This window comes from Nestor notabilis, unplaced genomic scaffold, assembly GCF_000696875.1.
Source record: "Nestor notabilis isolate BGI_N333 unplaced genomic scaffold, ASM69687v1 scaffold24532, whole genome shotgun sequence".
Taxonomy (NCBI): domain Eukaryota; kingdom Metazoa; phylum Chordata; class Aves; order Psittaciformes; family Psittacidae; genus Nestor; species Nestor notabilis.
In genome coordinates, this window is record NW_009920053.1 from 32,537 (window position 1) to 48,556 (window position 16,020).

At 35.7% G+C, this 16,020-nt stretch overlaps 1 protein-coding gene across 1 annotated transcript in view; it reads right to left on the reverse strand.

The window, feature by feature from the left end:
• The window catches only part of LOC104402602 (low-density lipoprotein receptor-related protein 1B-like), a gene marked incomplete at both ends in the record, with an annotated part of 46,679 nt that extends 30,980 nt beyond the window's left edge, over positions 1-15,699 (reverse strand). The window contains 5 exons of the mRNA XM_010010513.1: positions 715-850; positions 9,716-9,960; positions 10,835-10,999; positions 14,307-14,511; positions 15,508-15,699. Coding sequence (XP_010008815.1) covers positions 715-850; positions 9,716-9,960; positions 10,835-10,999; positions 14,307-14,511; positions 15,508-15,699 — 943 coding nt within the window. The remainder of the gene's footprint in view (positions 1-714; positions 851-9,715; positions 9,961-10,834; positions 11,000-14,306; positions 14,512-15,507) is intronic.
• Positions 15,700-16,020: the final 321 nt, after the last annotated feature.

A 16,020-nucleotide genomic window follows, 5' to 3' on the forward strand; every position in this document is an offset into this window, starting at 1 on the left:
AAATCTTTTTTTATTTATTTTTTTTTTATTCTCAAAAGCCTAAACTATTGGAGCAAATGACTGTGAGCAAACAGGAGAGAACTTTTTCCCCTACAATAGCCTTGATACAGCATTGATACAGTTTTTGGTTTTTATTTTTTAATTTCCTAAACATTATTAATCAACACTGCAAAGAGCTATGTAGTACAAGGTTTAACAGATAATAGACAATTATTTGACAGATCAAGGGCTATTATAAAACTTAAAAGTGTTTATTCTAATTTTTTATAAAACTCCCCTGCAAGGCTGCATGTCTAATATTTACTATTTCATTTCCTTAATACTTGAAAATGAAACTAAGACAACTTTAGAGGAACAGGTAGAGATTTAAGCTAGTATATACCTTATTGTTATTCAGCTTACCTGACTCATCATTGTCTGATGACGTACTTTACAGTATAAATATTTGTGTTTGCAGTGGTAAGTTCTACTAACATATCATACACATACACAACAGATAAAATGGTTGTGGTAATAAATATCAAAGCTCCACACACCTCATATTAGAATAAGTTATCAATTCTCAAGAGGTGTCTGTCTTTCTAAAGTATATCATTAAGATGTACTGTATAGATTGTTTTTAATTTGTCAAAAAAAAATTCTAAATCAATATTCTAAATTCTAAGTTTTCAAAATTCTAAAATTGATACAATTGACAAGCTTTAGGAGGAAAACTTACCATAACATGTTTTCTTGTCTAAAGATAGTTTCATCAGATGTGGACAGGCACATGCAGCACTTCTGTTGTGACTGATCAGACACATGTGGGAACACGGACCTCTGCCCTCATTAGCAGCACACGGATTGGAAGCTAAAATCGAGTAACAAAACACACAAACTATAAAACCACCTTTTTGAAACTAGGGTTTGCCAAACTAACACATGCTGCATGGATGAGAAAGCAGCAAAAATTCTGTTCCATGATAAACTCAGCCTTACTGAGTAACTGAGCTCATGCTCTATAATCACTCTATCTAGGCTAATAGTCAACTGTTGTCCAAGCTGCTTTTTGTTTTTTTTGTTAGGATGGCCACAAAATTTATCATTGTAACTTCGTGAAACCTCCAGATAAAATTTTCCCAGCAAGATATTAATTATGAAGTCTTTTTATAACATTTAAATGTAAAGAACTGTACACTCCTAACCAGGACACATGGGGGAAAATGTTAATATGGTGCATTTCTAATTTTTGCAAAGAAAAACTTCTCCTAAGTGTAGCTTTGTTCAAGCAGCTTCCTGTAGTTCACTGATTGAAGAGTATGTGCTAAAATTGCTTTAAAGAGCAGAAAGCAAGCTGACCAAAGAAGACTTCTTAGTCTTACAAAAGTAGAAACTATTATTATTATCTTCATTCATCATACACACACACTTCCAGAGCACTGCTGAAGAGACATTCCAGGCATAAACGGAAAGTAATGTTGATTTTTCCATTTACTAATAGAAAACTTAGAAAATTAATAGTGATGAAAAGGAAAGTGGGAATGACTGACTCATAATGAGAAACTTATAATTAACAAAATCAGTTAGTTTAGAATATAATCCTCCAACGCTGTGCTAGCCTGCAATATAAGTAATTAGATAAGTAGAGAAATCCAATGCATGAATTTTTTTGGCAAATAAACTTAGCTCAAACTCAAGCACTAAAATATTAAGACGAAGCCAGGGTTTGCTTTATTGAACCATTTCTTTTTCATCAGTGCATGCTTCCTTAAATTTCCCGAAATTTACAACAGAGAAATGTTTACTTAACATCATCGCTTTTCTTGTATATGTAGTAACAATTTGAAAAAATCTGGGGCAATGTCTTTTAATATGTTCACAACTCAGTGTGGAAAAATGTGAAGCTGAAGAAGAAACTGAAGTTAAGCAGGTTCTATAAGGCCTTCAGGATAAGAATAATGAACTATTAATATTAGTAAGTATAAGTCATCTATCCCTATGAACTACACATTAAAAAAAAATTTAAGGTTTTGACAATATTGTGAAGAGGATCATAGAATCATTTAGGTTGTAGATCATCTAGTGATTCAACCTCCTACATTGTTCAGCATTCTCAACACTTGTGCCAAGTGATTTAAAATTTAGCCATACACTTTGTGAAACTGCATTTCCTTCAATTTATTCACCAATACAAAGCAGTAATTTCAGTGGAACCTCAACGTCTTTATATGCATACAACCATCTATGTCAAGGATCTACTTAGGGCCTAAGAATAATAATCCCCATCTTGTCTTTCTGTGCAAAGAGTGCATAATGTTCTTCTCTATGGCAGTTGCTATTTCAGTATAGAAGTCAAACAGAAGTATGTATAGAAAAAATGCTGGTTAATGATCATATTAAAGAACGAGTTGTTAAAGTTTGCTACAAGCATCATCAAGAGAGGATAGTAAAATTTGTCTACTCTCTGTCCACGTCACAATTCCATTCATATATCACAGAACACAAAATTAGTGGAAAAAGAAGTGTTATAAATCAGATGTATTTGTTTCCACACACATGCACAATTTGCGAGGTAAACTACCATAACCTAAAAATTACTTATACCAGCAAATATGTATATATTCCTTTCACATTCATACAGTTTACACCAAGTAACACCTAAGCCCATTCTTTACTTTCTAATAAAAACTAATCCTCTTGAAAGAAAATAGGTATATCATTTCTTTGACTCTCAAAAAAATCAGCTCTTTTTCCTTGTGCTAGATCAAACAGTCCCTTCTATTTCTATTGTGAATAACCACATAACCATTCCTTATTCATCTTCTCCACACCATTTATGATTTCACAGACTGCCATCATACAGAAGCCTGTCTATAAGCTGTATTTCAAGAAGCACCAGCTTACCTGTCTTCATACAAAAACCTTTTCCATACTCTTGATCAGCCTGTCAAGCTTTCTCAGCATCTTTTATATGATCTGTATACAGCACTCAAGATATGGGAGCGATACGGATTTATACAGCACCACAGTTCACTATCTCTGGTTCTCTACTCTTTTCCTAATATTTTCCACCAATCTATGTTCCTTTTGATCATGGGAACCCACAGAATTGGCATTTTTACCAACTGGCTAGCCTTTTGCATTATTTAATTGTTTTCCAGGCCTGATTGCTTCTGAATCTTTTTCTCTAGAGTACTGTGCACAGATACGCATGTCACTCACTCTTCATCATCATGTATCCTCTTAACTGCTGTCTAAAAGATTGTTTAAACAAAATGTTTATTTTTCTTGACCATTAACCCTTAAAAAAAACTCTACAGACATTCTATCACCAGTTAAATGAACAGATACTCCGAGAACCTCTGAATACGCATTTGCTGTGAACCAACTTATGCTCCATACTAACACTGAACCTGGCTCTTCCTGGCATCACATGTTAGCTAGGCAATTTTTTAATCTTACACTGTAATGGTGTACAACATGATTAAATTCAGCCTACACCTTCAAATACATGCACTACAGCTACATCAATATAATACTTTTAAGCTGCTGACAATCTATTCCTACTCATAATTAAAACCAGTTACAGATCTAATCCTCTCCTCACTGTCAACACTTTCTGCAGTATTGCTTTCACAGGGCAAAAGATCCTTCTGCTGTACTCAGTCAAGTTAACATCTTTATATGACCTGATTATATATGATTATTCTAGCATCAATCTTTGTAATTTGCAAGTAAGGTCTGATCAGACAATGCATTAGTTTTAAAACACGTATTTATTTCCTACATTCACTATTTCTACTTCAGTTTTTAATCATTCACTTGAAGGATTAGTCAGTCTACCATCTAACAAGAAGTACATATTCAGCATGAACCAAAATAAACGAGAATATTGTTAGGTCAAAGTGAGTACTCTTCATGATACTCTATTGTATATGGTATGATGGCTTTATGGTAATTCTGAAGCTCTTGATAGTGAATCTCTCAGTTTCCCACCCATCCCCAGTGTACAGTTTGAGATGAAATGGTACTGCAAAAAACAAACAGAAAAATTTAATTAATTAGGTAAGTTAAAAATGAAGATGAGACCACCTGGAATGACTGACCTGAGAAAAGAATATTGGCATACTAGGCAGATAAGAAAGGCAGATGTAAAAGAACAAGTGCTGTAATGCTATGGTATTCCCATGGGGAAGGGCCAAAGGCAATGGTACTTTTAGGAACAGGTATGCTTTACAGAAAGCTTTCAAAAAAATCAGAAATGCGCCATTCAAGTAGGGGGAAAAAAAAGGAAAAAAAAAAAAAAAAGCCGTAACAAAGGATTAAATTAAATCCAAGTGTGAAAAGCTATGCAAGAGTTACATGACAGTGACAGAAATAAAACACATGCTAAAATTCAATACATGTATAGGAATATACAAAACAAACAAACAAACAAACAAAAAATAAAAAACCCCAAACCAATCTCAAGTTACACACATGTGAATGAGCACTGAAAGAGCATCCATACCTACAAGATCCTTTTCTGAAGCAACAGATTAATTTAAACTTATGAAATTGCTGTCCAATACCCCTCTTATTACAAGAGCTAGGACACACTGAAAAGAATTATCAGGCATTAATGTTATAAAAAGCAAGACGAGGTCCTCTCTCACACAGTAAAGTTACCCACCAAAGCCAGCTGCCCAAGAAGTTACAGACATCAACAGTTTGTGTAAGTTCAAAAGTCAACCAGAAAAGTTCATGCAAGAAGAATCAGTCAAATGCTTTAAGGCCTTTGAAGCACAAAGATACCATTTGAGGTTACTGGAAGCTGACAAGCTATGTGGGAGGAACATGGCTGTTACCTTTCCCAGGTCCATACTTTCTTGTAGGCACTGATCAGCCTTTGTCAAAGACAGGATGCTGAGTCAAGACAAAGGTATTAAAGACTGCTTTTCAAATTTCTAAAACAAAAATGGAACTTTCACAAGCTACAAAGGAATCCAATTTAAAGTTCAGACAAATGACATACATTTTGCATGATTTATAATACATATACCAAGCTTGCTGCTGGTTTTGAAGTAAAAAATGTACACAAGAAAGCTGTGACAAAATCTGAAAGTAATAAATTTTTTAAATCCCTCTCCCCCCAAATAAAACAGCCAACCCTTTGCTAATGTGCATCTTAAGCTATCTTTCTGAAAACAAGTTATTTTAAACAGTTGGCAATTCAGGCCTCATGAGAATATTGTAACAGAACAGTGCTATCACATTAGATGTTTTTCATGTTTTAATTACAAAGGAGCCCAGTGGCACCAATTACTTTATATTCAGCAGTTATTATACTACTTGTCCTGATTTTTAGACTATAAAAATCGATCTGCAAAAAGAAAAATAATGCTATGGCCAAGGTTGATTTTGTGTGATCCTTCCAATTTACTCCTCTCATCACTATCCTCAGTAGTACAACTCCTGGTACAACTTCTAGTGTCTAAAATAGAAGACCTTGGTCTTTGCAGCAGGTTGGGTTTTTTTTTAAATATAATGTTAGTTGAGAAAATCTTCCTAGAAAACATGTGTTTGCTATCTTAATAGCATTCGTGATACACAGTTTTGATTCTGTAAAGATGAGTAGATCTCAAATTTATATTTCTGAGATGTGACACCATTCTGCATTAGCTCATGAAGCCTCCCACAATCCCCTGTGGTTTACTGACAGAGGAACCTATCATCCATACAAATATCTCACTATAACTTCATTACCTTAAATTAGCATCTGTCCCAGATGAAGTGAAATAACGTTGCTTTAGGCTACATGAATTTATTTAGCTCTGCTCTATTTTATTTCAATCAAACTAAGCAAAGTATTATATTTTAACAGATAGTAATCTTTCACGTGCATAGGTGACCCAGATATATACCTATGGAGCTGAGAGTACAAAATGTCCTTCAGTGCTATATTTATATTGACATTTTGCAATGTAAATCTACTTTTATTTTGGAATTCTAAGCTGCATGCTATCTTATTTCATTTATTGCAAAATTGATACAAATTTGGAAGAAAAATTAAGAGCTAATCACATAGTATCACCATTTTTCCCTAGCTCTGAAGCCAGGTACTGGGAATTTACAGAAAAAAAAATTGCTTCCACTGAAAGATTACAGTTTAGAGCACAAAAAACCAACATAAATCGGAATCTGATGTTGTCTACATCATAAAATAAAAGCTGCAATTACACAACTTGATTTTTATCTTCTTGATTCTGGCGAAAAACAGCTGAAAACTCTTCTACAGATTGTACCTTGCCTTCAGGCCAAGGTATCTGTGACTATGGAATACTGACTCATGTCTCCCAGGCTGTAGTCTCTCCCTAAAGACATTGCCTGGCCCCAGTCCAAACAGAAAATAGTTGTTTGATTGCTTTTTTTGTTTTCTGACAGCAAAAAAATGGCTAATGGAAACTCTACTGCAACTGTGAAAACATCAAATACAGAACACAGTTCCTCAAATGCCAAAGTTCAGGAAGGGAATTAAATAATTAATTAATTAAAACAGAAAAAAACCTTGCTTGAAGGGGGCGTGCAGAGATGTGTATCTAGTCCACCCATATTTTAAGATCCTGGGCCTACACACTCTTTTATCCAGAAATGAGATAGCTTTGTGAGGATTGTACCCTGGCTTAAAAAGTAAATTCTCCTAAGAAGAGAAGTAATAAAGCCCGAGGAACTAGATATCCCCTGAAAAACATCAATATTCTTCTTTAATGTAAGTTCATTATTATTTTAAAATAAAACCATCAGAAAACGTAACCTGACATCACATATTGCAAGGTAGATTAGTTGTTCACTGAGAGTCCTTATCACAGTAGTTGGTGAGTCTAAGCATGATGACAAACAGTGAGTTGTATTCATTGCTCTCTTTTTTCCGATGCATGCTATTAGAGAGCATTCTTCAAATCTTTTGACTACTAATGTGCAGGGAGAATTCTACTTGGTGGTACTCATTTACATTAGAGCTATGTCCTGTTTTCTATGTATAAATAATGCAGACCTTGGTTCTAGCACTTTTACAAAGCCACACAAAATAGTCAGGATTTAATGTTTTCAAATTAAGTTTGGTCAGAACTGACTAACAAAACAGTCTGAATAGCTTACTGAAACTACAAACGCTGGGTAACAAGAAAAACTAAGTATGATTTCTCAATATAAAAAAAAAAAAACCAAAAAACCCAAAACCAATCAAGTATACGTGATACAAATTTTAAAGTAGTTTCTATTACTATGATCTCTTATCCAGAGATCACAGAACATTCTGTAATGAATCGGCGGTCATCCTCCGCTATTTTTTTTTACTTTCCTATATTTATATACAAATTAAGCCACTGTCTTTTGTTATATATCAAAAAAAGAACGTGCAATTTTTTTCAGCATCTGTATTTTGTACAGCTCATCCCAAGAGCTTCTATAGCTCAAAGCTATAGATTTACAGCTACGTTTGGCCCAGATGTGTCCTTGTCCTGGTTCTGGCTGGGATAATTTTCTTCCTAGAAGCTGGTACAGTGCACTGTACAAACTTCCGTCACTGGAGTCGTGGGCACCTGACTCCATCTGGATCTTTGGATAACTGCTTATTGCCCAGGCTATCAGAAATCACCTCCAGCATAGCTAATTCCCTCAGGTACTGGATACTTTTCTCCATGGCCATCCATTTGCCTTGGTCACATGTAACATCATCCCCCTCTATAGCATGTAAAAGTTTGATTGGGCAGGGCCAGCTTGACTGGATCCTCAAACAGTTGACCCAGGTTTTCCCCAGTAGGACTGCTGTGCTTTAACCTCTCAGGCAGCTAAACACAGTTGGTGGAGTAAACCTAAACATTATGTATAACCAATAGGAGGGCAACTCACTTCATTCATTTATCATTACCTGTTCTGTTTTGGATGATCTATTTTCTTGTTTACAAATAACCTATTAGTTATCGATATAAAAATACAAAAAGCCTACAGAGACCTAATTCTTCCCTCCAATGGGTGATGAAAGCAACTAAATATTTGCTTCACGTGTATAGGAAAGCTATATTGAAGAGTTGGACTATCTTGAGAAAGCTGGCATTCCAACCATGGTTGAGATCAATACTCTAAATATGTATTTCAAAGAATGGGTTTTGAAATGGTCACCAATGTCATGGTAATGTCATCCTGTCCTATACTTGGTTTTGTAATTTTAAAAATGTTTGGACCAGTAGCAGTGGGTGCTACCAACAGGTAGGTATCAGGATGAAATCACAGCAAAATTTGCCAAGTCCCTCTAGAATTCCTTCAGATTTAATTATTACTTATGTTATTAGCAACATGCTTAGGTACAGTCTACATATTGCTATAACTGAAGCCAGAAAATAATTTCACATCAGTTAAATAAAAGCTCTGTATTTGTAATCCTCAGAGCTCTCAGAGAAGTAAGAAATAGTTATACTCTAGAAAAATACTAGATGTGCAACTAATGGGATACTCTGATTTCTTTCTTGGTCCTCATGAATCTTCACACGTATGACTACTTAAATCAGTAACTTTCTTTGGTCAAGAAAGTTATTGATTTAAGTAGTCATATGTGTGAAGAATTAAATAGAATACTTTATTAAACCAGATAGATATAATCTAGCCAGTTTTCATTTTCAAGATTGATACAGTTTTATCTTAAATTATAGTAGCCGAAGATTACAAAATACACAACCACTGTTGTACTATCTACCTAATGACAAGACCTATGCACTTACCATAGCTGTACAGCAGTACTCTGGTATAAATAGATTTATACTACAAAAAATTGATACTGGTAAAAAATTGAAATTGAAATGCATACACATGAAGAGGTAAGCTATGTACAAATGAAAATGGGAAATTAGAAGTTATAAAATAATACATGAAGAAATAATTGAAGAATTTCCTATTACTTAATCAACATATACACCATGAACTTCCTTTCAGTTTTGGCTGTTACCCACACCAAAAATAAGTTTTGATGCTTCTTGAAGTTTTAAGCTCCAAACTCATGCCTCCAGCAGGCCGAGTTCATTCTCCCATGAAAGACATACTGTGTTAATTTGAAATTGAAAATTGTAAACATTATTTAAGATAAAAGCTGTTATGGGAATAAGATATGCTTTGGTTAAAAATGTCAGTTTATGGACAACACCCAGTTGTGACTAGGCAGAAAAGTAGATTCCGCCACTGCAGTCAGCTAAGTTATGCAGTCCTGAGTGAACAAGAAGACTGAAAAGCAAATAGAGACAGACAAGTGAATGAATAAATTAAGGCATATTATAGCACAAAGTTAATATTTACAACTAAAAATTGTATTCACAGTTTATTTCACAGAAAAGTTCATCTTCCTCTGGAGAGAAGCAAGACAAAGACAGCAAACACTGTTATTTTTTCTTCTGTTAGACTAGTTACTAGTCTATTTTTTTAAAGTTAAAAAAATAAGTTGGACCTTTTAAATAAATGTGTTTCTGCACTAGACTTGTAGCAGATCAAGAACAAGAGTCCAAATGGGCAATATTCAGAGACACTGATCCCATAAAGCTTCTGGTTTGAATAAATATTCTATTACCACTCAAGGAACACTAGTGCTGAATAAAACATTTAATTATGAATTGACACTTCAAGGCAAATTCATATACAAATATTTCTATACTTAATTAATATATTAAATTCCCTCCCCCCAATAATAATTAATTATTCTATAAATAGTTACCTTGTGGTTGACGACTTGGATGATATATCTGAAGATCAAATGGCTGAGCACTTGTCTTTTGTATTACAGTGACATTTTGGCCAGTCCATTTATTGGCTTTTGCAAGTGTATTGGTCCGCCAGTCTGTCCAATAAACTTCACTCCCATACAAAGAAACGGCAAAAGGGTGAGAGAGATATTCATGACCCCGTATAATCTCTATCATGCTGGTTCCATCATATAATGAAGAATAAATGGCATCTGACCTGCAAGGTAATCCCAGATTTAAAACTACATAAAAATAAAATAAAAATCAACACAACCATTATGCTATTATGCAAAATGTATAAAAACCTTGCTCTTACATACTGATAAGACCAAAGAATGATTAAAGTGCAATCATTAACTTCAGAGATTATTTAGTTCACCTTATTTAACTGGGGATATGGAATACTGGTTTGCTTATATACTGTTTTTGAATTCAAATTTACCTCTATGCTGTGAACATACAGCAGAAAAAAACAGTTTCTGTTCAAATGAACTTAAAGAAAAAAATAGTGAAATAACTTGGGTCTTCCATGTGTAAGTGTCAGAGAGGACAAATGTATGAATGCTTTCTAAGGCCAGGAGCCATGGATGATACCACAGCTGGCAGGGTAGAGGCTTCACTGTTGAGGGGCACATCCCACTGCCCCCAGGGCAAGGCGAGCAGAGCAGGCCGCAGGAGTTCAGCAGCCCGGTTCAACCAGTAGTCCAGATCACCTGAAAAGTTTATGGTGACAAGACAGGACTGGACCAGGAAGGCCCACTGCCAGGCAGTGCTGTGGCCAGGCAGGAGTCTGGAGGTGTCACTCGGACAGGGGTGAGGTCCAGGGCTGAGCTGAAATGGACTCTTGAGACCACAGGCTGGAGTGCAGTGGAAGGTGCCCGAGAAGCCTGGTCAGAGCCATTAAGGTCTGCTGGTACAGACCATGAAGAAATTATGCATACTAGTAACACAACTAAAGAAACATACGTAACTGTATATTTGCACACAAGACTCTTTACATACATTATAACATTCCACTTACAATGCAGCTCACATTTCTTTATGTAAGAATAAGGATATATAAACAGATAATAAGAATGTTATCACTTTACCTGGCATCTGTCCACACTATTCTTTTTTCAAAGTGATCCACAGTAAGGCCATTAGGCCAGGCTCCAGTATCCATATCTTTATATATGATCTTTCTTTCTGCTCCACTCATGGAAGCAGATTCAATGCGAGGAAAATTTGCATCCCAGTCTGTCCAAAACAGAATTCTAGTGAGAAGAAAATGAAAAGAGGTATAAGAAAATATTAAAACAGGAAGAATAAACTAAAATCATTAAATAAGACAAAGAAAAAGGTTCAGCCACATGTTTCAAATGAAAGGAATAAACTGATTAATCTGGGCAACTACATAAATTTCTTGAAGTAACAGGGTAACATGGAGGTAGTATTTCTTTATCAGCATTAGAACAACCATGAGATATGTCGTATGCTAGCCTCTCTAGGTTATGTACTATCTGTGTTTTTTTTCCAATAAGGTGAGCTTTCACCAGTACAGCCAAAGAAGTTCCTTAGGCAACAGAAGCAGTGTCATCAAATGGCCCAAAATACACTCTTAACTGTTCCTACATTATTAAATTTTAAACACAAACTTTTTTTTTTTTTTTTAAAGGGAAAGGATGCCTTTGATACAAAAACTTCTGATTAGTTGTAAAGAGGTAACTGCAGAAAGTCAGACTGCAACAAAACTTTTGACAAGTACCATTGGCCAGCCTCAGTCCTGAACATACATTATGTAATAAAGGCTCTCCATTTAGTGCCTGTGAACAGTAGCACAATCTACATTTAAATTATAAGGGATAAGGGCATAAAGAGGGCATAAAGAGGCCTGTCTTTCTACCAAATTCCATTTCTCGCTCCCTGGGTGAGGGTCTCTTCTCTGTGTGCACGCTGTGTGTACAGACAGCCTTGTGCCAGCAGCTGGAGCCAGACAACAGATCACAGGGTGGGAGTGACCTGCGATGACAGGTCACACATCTGGGGTGCAAGCAAACAGAGTGACTGAGATTGCGCATGTCAGCATGTGATCACTGGCAAAGGGGAAAGCCAGGCTAACTGGTGTGTTAAGTGGCTTGGCAGCCAGATGTATGCATGCATCTCCGTAAGCAAGGCACCTGGGAGTGTTGGATACCAGACGGATTGGAGGGGCAGGCGAACTGGCAGCGAGACAGATCTGGGGCCCGAGACACTGATTTGTATGTGTGAGTGTTGTATGTACCTCCTTCTAGGAGGCAGCTGGGGACAGCAAGGATCCAGGGATAGCTATTGGATGGACTGGGTGCCTATGCCCAGCTACAGCAGTGTGTGTGATGGATCCTTACTTAGCAGCCAGCGTGCACACTGGCAGCTCAGATGTTCTGGATCCAGCAGCTGGGCAGCCCAGCCATCTTGGGGCCAGCCACTGGCTAGACTGATCAGCTAAACTCAGCTACTGGAGGAATCCACATTACACATATATATTTCCCATTAAAAGACCTTCATCCTTAACAGCCAGAGCGGTTAACAGGATGAGACCATTGGTGCTGCTCGTTTGTCTTTGCTGAGAGTTTCTACCTGTGTACACCTATGTGGCCACACATGCTTATGTTTATTTATACATGCATCTGTGTGTGTGTGGACTGAGAATACATGCTCAGCCTCACTGCAGGTCGGAACAGAGTTTCATCAGCTGTGACTCCACTAGGCTTGAACAAATCTGTTATCCCAACACAACCATCCACTCTGAATCATCAGTGTATGTTCATATTTATTTGTAAGAAGATTGAGGAGCTGTTCCTATTTGTGTTCAAAGATTTTATTCTTCTCTCACTTCCAACAAAATGTAGCATGCAATTGATTCTAGCCTTTCAAAAGGCAGATTAAGACTTCAGTTTCAGGAAGAGTGGTGATTTGATTTTTTTTTTCCTCCCAACCATTTAATTTGAGCAACTTATCTGCCAATTCTTCTGCCAACAAGATGCCTCTTTGTAAAGATCTCTATAGATAAGCAATGAACTCTGTAAATAAGCTTTGTAGCATCTGAATTGAGAGGCCAGCGTACTTACTTGTTAAAGCATATAGCTCCTCATTCAGAATTTAGGTCCAGGAGGGACCTCAGGTTCCAGAATCTGGGAACTTAATCTACTTTTATTTTTATGTCTAAAGCTGTGTTTTGAAATAAATATTCAGTGAAGATACATAACAGACCATAGCAGGTTCCTGAGCAAAGCTGAATATCATAACTGCAAACTCATTGTAATTTATACTATTGTTGGCCAATATTTTTCCCCTTTCAAAGAACAATAATTGTAAGAAGAGGATGTAGCTCCTGACCAATACCTTTTAGACCCTCAGCTATACACAATATTGTATAATGAGATTTCTGTAATGAGTTTGTAATTTCATATAGCCTCAAAACACTGCTCTAACTCCAAGAATTGTAACATTTTTGTAGTGGTAGACTGAATTTCAATACAGTATCAAAACTGACACCTGGCTCAACAGGGAGTTAAGGGTTCCATGAACAGTTTCACTTCCATTCCACAACTTAAGTCGATTGACTTAAATTTGAATATAAATGGTGTATATGTGTCATTTTTGCTCTGCCAAAATATGACGCTAATTTTAAAAGGAAGTAAAAACACCCACAGCAAAGTTTCAATGTTGATGCTTTGGTTTACTGTGAAGATTTTCAAATGGAATTGTGAAATATCTTTACATGTTTGATGACTGTTAGAATTATACTTTAGGTAAGACAATAAAAACTGTTTTCCTGTATTACCAAAATCAGACAATATTTTAGTTTAAGCATACTTTTCTGAAACACCCAATTTTGACCTGTTTTAATTAAGATTGTTTGATATCATGAAAATATTCTATTTTTTATTAGAAACATTTAATTATGACAGGCACTAGATAAAATACATATTTATGGTTGTAGGCATTTGACTCTCCTACACTCAGGTGCTTATGATGAATAATATTATAGTTTATAGATTATTCCTTAGGAATAGGTAGAAAAAAATACTGACAGAAGTTGGTAAGCATTACCTTCACTTTAAAGATGGAGAACCAAAAACAATAGGTGAAATTTACCTCACTCAACCTTTAGTGTTCCAGTAACCTCTAAACTATACTTTTATAAGCCCAGCAAAAAGAAAACGCAATCTCAATATGAGATGAAACACCTTGGCAATACCTAAATCTGTCCATTAACCACACAGGAAGGTTAGACCAAAGGCTCCAGTTACTATCATCCACAGTAAAAAATTAAACAATCACATAGCAAGAGAAGTAACTTGCCAACAAACAGATCCCTCTATCCCCCAACTTAGGTTTTCTTAACCCTTTTCATTGGCACAAAACGCAGTAGTAATGCATTGTATTTCACTCAAAATATGCTTTCAAGAACCATTAAAAATAAGTTAGGAGCTATAACTCATAGGAAAAAAAAAAGAAAAAAAAATAAAACCATCTCACATTTAAACCTCTATCTTCAAAATACTTTGCAACACATACAAAAAAAATCTTTATAATTACCCGTATCTGGGATCCAAAGCAATAGCCCTTGGATGTTCCATAGCTCCTGCTATTAATGTTGTTCTCAAAGTGCCATCTAGTTTCGCTACTTCAATTTGGTCCAAATTGCTGTCTATCCAGTATATGTTTCCTGCAATCCAATCTACAGTGAGACCTTCAGGTGTGGCCAGGCCATGTTGAACTACCACCTCGATGGCACTAACACCTTAAAAAAAACCCAAAAAACAAAGACAGATGGTGGGGAGGAAAGTCTTGTCTTAAAGAACTAAAATAGAGCCTGATATAGTGAACATGGACAGACTAGTATATCGTATGGTCTTGGAGAGAATTGCTGATTAATCTGATGAATGATAATACTTGTTCAATGTGACGGGGTTTTTTTAACAGATGTGATAGACTGCTGCAAATAAGTACAATTTCAGCAGTATACAAACAAACTTCCTTCTACAGTAATCAAATGTTTGTTTGATGCTTTAGTAAGTAAAGGTCTTAAACTTTCAACAAAGGTCAGAGATCACACACACAATAACACAGGAAGATGTACATCTGCCTTATTACTAGTGACCTCTTTTGCAGCACCTGGGAAATACGTGCTCATGCTTCACCTCCCAATGACTAGACAGACAAAACTCCTGCAGCTCTATTTCAGTTCTTTCTCAATCAGAAAAAGTGAAAACTTACAGATTGTGATGAAGAACTTTTACAGAAGCAAGTTAAACATGCTTATGACTGTTAGTTCATGCAAGAATGAAAACACCTGAATATACACTTCAACAAAGAACATTTCCTAGAAATGCTTTGTATATATCAAGTTATAGGCCATAATTATGTCACCAGGACAAAGAACAAGTCTTTCTGAATGCTATAAAATTATGAAGCAAAATCTGTCGCCTAGTGAAAGCAGGTAAATTATCAGACATCTGGTAAATTCTTATGCTTTTTTAAGAAGGTGAAGGTGAACTACAAAAAAAAAAAAAAAAATCAATATTGCTCTCATTGGAACAGGAAGAAGTATCAGCCCTTCACAGTTGCCATTTTCTACCTCTACATCAAGTAGAATTTAGATATACACCTTTTTAAAGGCAGAATGTCATCACAAAATCTGTTTCTGTGAATGGTAGCTCAGTTATGATTTATCAGGTCTAACACCCTCTACTTGTAGTTGTTCTTACTATTAAGAAATTAAAGATTAAATTCATACCTCCAGAGAGCTTGCCTCTGTAAATTTTGTCCTCTACCACATCTGTCCAGTACAGTAAACTCTGACTGAAATGAAAATCAAGTGCTATTGTGTTTCTTAAACCAGGAACTAAGAGGCTGTAGTCACGTTTGTGAAGATCAATTTTTCTGATCTCATGTCGAATAGAAAAAATTATGAAAGCTTCAAATGGATCTGGAAGCAGAAGATTATACATTTCAAAAGAATAATAAAAATATATAGTTACATATTGATATAGATGACAAGTGGAATAAGAATGACAACAGAATACTTTATCAGGAGAAACAGATGATTAAAACAATCATCTTTTGATAAGGATTCTTTCAAACACATTGTCAGTCCCACAGACTTCTCACTTCTCCCTTGTAGCATTATCTTTGATCCCAGCTAAAGATGTTAAACATTGAATTCAGCGATATTGAACTCAACTATTGACCCATGTTTTGTAGCTCTATCACAAGTCCACAATTAGAGCCTTAAAAAGTCACGTTACCA